The sequence below is a fragment of the Cynoglossus semilaevis genome, chromosome 13, assembly GCF_000523025.1.
Source record: "Cynoglossus semilaevis isolate Cse_v1.0 chromosome 13, Cse_v1.0, whole genome shotgun sequence".
NCBI classification, from domain to species: Eukaryota; Metazoa; Chordata; class Actinopteri; order Pleuronectiformes; family Cynoglossidae; genus Cynoglossus; species Cynoglossus semilaevis.
The window spans coordinates 459,059-464,455 of NC_024319.1; the positions used below are offsets into that span (position 1 = coordinate 459,059).

Consider the following 5,397-nt stretch of genomic DNA (forward strand, 5'->3'; position numbering starts at 1 on the left):
CTTCCTTTCTTCCTTCCTTTCTTCCTTCCCTTCCCCCCTCCCTCCCTCCCTCCCTCCCTCTCTCTTCTGTGTTCCAGAATGTTCTACATGGTTGCTGTGTTCTTTGTGTTCCGGATGCGTTTCTATGCAGCCTGGTGTGGAGCTGAGGCTGCTTGTATCAGTGCAGGTCTGGGCTGTTATCCAGAAGGGGCGTTGTCCAAACCGGGGGGAGGACCCACTGTCAACTACAGGTATATCATTAACCTGACACTAAATAAAGGTGCAAGAGTCAGTAGAGTGTGTGTTTATTTTCTTCAACCTCTTCGTTCTCATCCAGCCCTGGTCCTTCTGTTGAGGAAAAGTATGACTTTAAAACCATCCAGAACATCGACTGCTACAACACCGACTTCTGTATTAAGGTCCGTCACGGAATGCACTTCTGGAACATGACAGTGCAGTGGTGGCTGCGTCACTACATCTACCCCAACGCCCCTTTTAAAGCCTACACTCTCAAGTAAGTATTACTGTGTGCAGTGAGTTGCGCTGATGGAAGAGACATTTCATTAGAATGTGGGATCCTGAGTGGAAATTCTATTAATTTTCCAGCCTAAAAAATTTTTGCAAGTTTATCAGGGGCTGCCACACACAGACTGGGGTCAGCAGTTGTAGTTCCACTGAATTTCCTGGATCTTAACATGCCATCATCAACTGCCAGCATGTCTGTGAGTGTATCAACCTCTGGTCAGCGGCCGGCTGGTGTCAGAGCAGCCTGACTGCTGTAGTCTTTATGCCGTATGTCCGAATCAGACTGACGAAGAAAACTCTGCCTTTGATAGAACATTATTAATGTTCATGTACGTGTAACAAAGAATGTTCCCATAAGAATTCATTAAGGAAGAACTTCCTGACACACATCATTTGTGTGTATTTTATGTTGCTTATATAGTAAATATATATGTATGTATATATTTTGACTGACACACAGTGAAGTATCTGTGGCCTAGATCAGGTACATATTACATACATCGGCTGCTAAAATGAACATTGATAGATATTGATGTGACATTTGTCATTTTAAATATTCACATTTATTCTCTGTCACACTGACCCAGGTGAACGTGGACTGTGCTGCACAGTCTACTGACCATGGCAGTCTAAATGTCTCATCACTGACCTACAGTAACAGGCTGCGGAGTGTTATAAACCTCACTGTGTTCTGGTCTGACCCACAGGGCTGCCTGGACCATGTTCATCAGTGCCTACTGGCATGGACTCCATGTTGGATATTACCTCTCTTTCCTCACTATCCCGCTGTGCATCGCAGCCGAATCTGCCATGGAGGCCTCCGTCAGGTCCAGACTGGGTCCTCGTGGGCAGAACATCTTTGACTGGGTCCAGTGGTTCCTAAAGATGAGGGCCTATGACTATATGTGCATGGCCTTTGTACTGCTGAGTGGCTCTGACACCATCAACTATTGGTCATCCATCTACTTCATTGTGCACATCATCGCCCTTCTGTGTATAATACTGGGCAGGATATTTAAGGACGGGAGGAGGGGAGGAAGGAAAGGAGACAAGGAGGTAGAGAAAGAAAAGATGAATGAGGATGAACAGGAAAAAGTGGACTAAATTGATTCAAAGAAATTAATTGCAAGGGAATATCTTTGAAAACAATTATTTATTTCAAGACTAAAAATTCAACAGTACAAACAAACAATTGAAGTGTAAGAAACATCTTGTTAAGACCCAGTGAATCCAGACAGCTGCCCCTGTAGTCCTGGATCACAGAGGAACGTCTGTCACATCCTACAGGTTCACAAGTCGGCAGCCGGACCCGGGTTTCAATGAATAAAACCATAACTGTTAAAAACTGGTTCCATTTTTGAACAAATGACCTCAGTAATGGTGGTTAAGTCCACGAGCTGCCAAGTTACCACTGAGGTGCTCTGAGCAAGGCACCCTGGGCACTACAGCTATGTAGATGAAAACACCATGGTCATCAGGACCTGTTTTTTGTTACTTAATATTGAACCCCTTGACCTTTGATCCAGAATCACTCTGTTGTTTTTGTTCAGTTGTCTCTGACTCTTCTCTGTAGTAGTAGTAGTATTAGTAGTAGTAGTAGTATTAGTACAGTATGCACTGCATCACTGTATCACAGTGAAAAGTGAAAAAAAAGGTCTGTTCACTGCTGTCACGCCTGCACTGCCATTGTGGACCAGTCACCCCGAGGACCAAACATTGACTTTACCTATTCATCTTCTTCCTGTAGTAAGAGCTCACGTGCTCATGTGTCGGATCATCATTACAGTTGATTTTTGTTCTTTTCCAGCATTGATACGTGTCAGTAGTGAAACTCAACTTTTGAATAAACCTTTCTAAAGATGAGAATTACATTTGAACAATCTGAAAAAAAATGTCCGTCATCAGACATTGATGAGTGGTTCTCTTCAAATTAATTAGGAAAACAGGAATGTTCTTTTTTTCTGTTTTGTTTTTGAATTTTTTTCTTAGAAATCAATTGAATTTTCATGTTTTTCTGCTGCTTTTCTGTGGTCTTCCTTGTGCCAAACTTCACTGTCACAGGTCTGTTTTATCTTCTCTTCCACTGTTGCATCACAAGGATGAATGTGAGCAGTCGTTCCAAATGATTTATTTTGTCTGTTTTTTATTTACTTGTTTTTGCATTTAGAAACGTGACAGAACACCAAGACCAGATTACAATTTTTAAACCTGATTATTCACAGAATAGCTGTCAATAAGACACAGTCAAGTTTATTCAGGATTAGTATTAACCACAAATGTAATAGAAATAGATGAACATTCCTAAATTTGACAAAAGATCATTTTTCTGTTCTTCACTGGAACAGACAGTACTAACATCAGCAGATAGGTGTCAGTGTTTCTCACCTGTTTTTATAGTTGTCGCTTTATTTCAGTCCTGACTGTTCTTCTGGAACGGGTCAGGTAGAACCTGTGGAACCTGGTTCTCTCTAGACTTCAGTCCAGTCGTTGTCCTCGACAACATTAATCAGTCTACAGTCCTGGACAGACCATCTAACACCAGCTGGGCCGCTGACCAGAGGTTAAACCACCCACAGACATGCTGGGAGTTGATGATTGGATGTTCAGATCCTGGTACTTCAGTGGAACTAGAAATGTTGACCCCAGTGTGTGTGTGAATGATGTGTGTACTAACTTGAGCTTCACTCTCCTCTCAAAATGCATTCCAGTTTTGAACCTGATTTATTTCATAAATTCATTTGACGTGCATTCTGACAGAAATAGTTTTTTGTACAACAAAGAATCTGATGGAAAAAAAGATTCCAAACATGTTGTTGTTCCACTGACAGTCAGAAAAAAAACAATGAATTGAAGCTTTTGTGACTAAACACCACACACACACACCTGCTTAGTTCATAGTGAGGTAACAATAAAGTTTATTTTAAACTAAGAAACTGGAGTGAATAATACTAAAGCCGTCTATTGTTTCCATTGCTGTTTCCTCAGCAACACACTGTGTTTTGTTTTTCCTGTTTACTCTGATTTGAGCACAGGTGACGGTCTCCCTGGACATAATGGGTTAAAACATACAAGGAAGTAGCTGTGTGGTCAGTAATAGAGGAAGCAAAGTCCATCTAGAGAAGAGTGCAGAGACGATTCCTGCTTGGACTCACGTCAGCTTTCTTTTCTGTTTCTAAACTGTTCAACTGCATGAGAGAATGGCCAACATTTTACTGAGTGAAGCTTCAGGTAAACTGTTTATATGTCTGCTCTGATGACAGGAAGTAAACATGTTGGATATGAACCCTCTTTAACCCTTCACAGGGACTGCCTGTCCTGGTGAGTTGCCGTCGCTGAGGTTACGGAGGACGTGGTCTAATCAGAACTACTCACAGTTCAACTGGACGTCACATTCTCCTGACAATGCTGAGGAGGAGAGGACAGAGGAAGGAGATACAGACTGGGACCTTCGAGAAAAACCTTTGACCATGGCCCTGAAAAGAGCTGCGTGGTAGGAAGACACATTTTTATCAGCTTTCACCTTTAATGACACATCTTCAGTTTATTCATTTGATATCCTTTTGGGGTTACCCAATCCAGCTGTCATTAGCTGTAGATAAAGGGAGATAAAGAGAGGGAGGGAGGGAGGGATGGATCCATGGATGGGTAGTATTTGGATGATACATACTTGAGATTATTTACTGTAATATTGGAGAATATGTCATTTCCAGGCAGGTGCAGCACAGTCAGGCACCAGTGGTTTCCAACAAGGATTCGTGGAAAAGAAAAAAGACCAAAACTTTCAGAAAAGTCAAAAACAACAGCAGAGAACTTCTTTATGTTTTGTCCCTGTGGAGAAAGTCATTACAAAAGATTGGAGGTACCACATGTTTACACTTTCAACCAACACAATGACTTGACATCAATGTGAAATAATAATGATCTTGTGTTTGATGCTGTAGGCAACTTTGGAGGTGGCGTCCAGTCTTACTTTGTGTTTTTGCGGTTCTTGGTGGTCCTCAACTTTGTGTCCTTCCTACTGATTGCTGCATTTGTCCTTATCCCCAGCATTGTCTTCAGATCTGTTGAGTCCAGTTATACCAACAGCACTGGTAAATAACCTCTGCTCGTGTGTGCAGTGGCTCATGGTATAGTCAGGCTAAAAGAAACCTGTCTTCTGTCCCTTGTGTTCCAGGTCCAGAGGGATGTAGGAAGTACGAGCCTCATCCTCCAGGCTTGGTGCTTTTCTATAACTATTTCCTTGACTTACTCTCTGGAACGGTGAGAGACTGTGTTCTGTGGGATTTTCTAAACAATCAGACGTTGTTGATGGACAGGTTAATGTTAACCTGAGCTGAAATGTTTTGTTAATTTTTCATGGTAAAAAACATCTGTGAAGTAAAGTGAAATCAAGATGTGATTTATTACTTGTAGCACAACGTTTACGACTGTACTTTACGGACGTACTTTACCACTAAGATGATGTGATAAAGTTACATGAAATAAAGTTTTTTAATCCAAATTGGAATTTAAGTCTTGTTAAAAAAAACAAACAAAAGTAAACATCCAAATACATATGATATGTCTGAAATATTGATATTCTCTTCCTCTGTGTAGGGTTTTATGGAGTATTCCTATCTGTTTTACGGCTACTACAGTAATACTATGGTGGAGGACAGGGACTTCTCCTACAACATCCCTCTGGCCTACCTATTCACCGCCCTCTTCTACTTTGGCTTTTGTCTCCTCTGCATCATACTACGGTCGGTCATGCAACTGTGTGTTCTGATGAGGCCAAACAAACACAATCTCACTCTGTAAATGTTTTTCTAACACAATTTTACAAATGTAAAGAACTTTGTTGGTGGCATTGAATGTAAGGCTTCAGTCAATGTTGGGTGGGGGGCTCTTAGG

General features: G+C 41.5%; 2 protein-coding genes across 3 annotated transcripts in view; both read left to right on the forward strand.

Annotated features, from left to right (window-relative positions):
* The window catches only part of mboat7 (membrane bound O-acyltransferase domain containing 7), an 8,458-nt gene extending 5,021 nt beyond the window's left edge, over positions 1–3,437 (forward strand). The window contains exons 7-9 of the mRNA XM_008322653.3: positions 78–230; positions 317–493; positions 1,212–3,437. Of these exons, the coding sequence (XP_008320875.1) occupies positions 78–230; positions 317–493; positions 1,212–1,608 (727 nt within the window). The 3' untranslated portion in view covers positions 1,609–3,437. The remainder of the gene's footprint in view (positions 1–77; positions 231–316; positions 494–1,211) is intronic.
* A 137-nt stretch (positions 3,438–3,574) lies between these two features.
* Positions 3,575–5,397, forward strand: part of tmc4 (transmembrane channel-like 4) — a 5,609-nt gene continuing 3,786 nt past the window's right edge. The window contains exons 1-6 of one of the 2 annotated variants that reach the window (XM_008322656.3): positions 3,575–3,732; positions 3,808–3,994; positions 4,215–4,363; positions 4,446–4,595; positions 4,679–4,764; positions 5,101–5,246. In XM_008322656.3, the coding sequence (XP_008320878.1) occupies positions 3,702–3,732; positions 3,808–3,994; positions 4,215–4,363; positions 4,446–4,595; positions 4,679–4,764; positions 5,101–5,246 (749 nt within the window). In that variant the 5' untranslated portion in view covers positions 3,575–3,701. The remainder of the gene's footprint in view (positions 3,733–3,807; positions 3,995–4,214; positions 4,364–4,445; positions 4,596–4,678; positions 4,765–5,100; positions 5,247–5,397) is intronic. The other variant, XM_025061291.1, reaches the window with a different exon arrangement.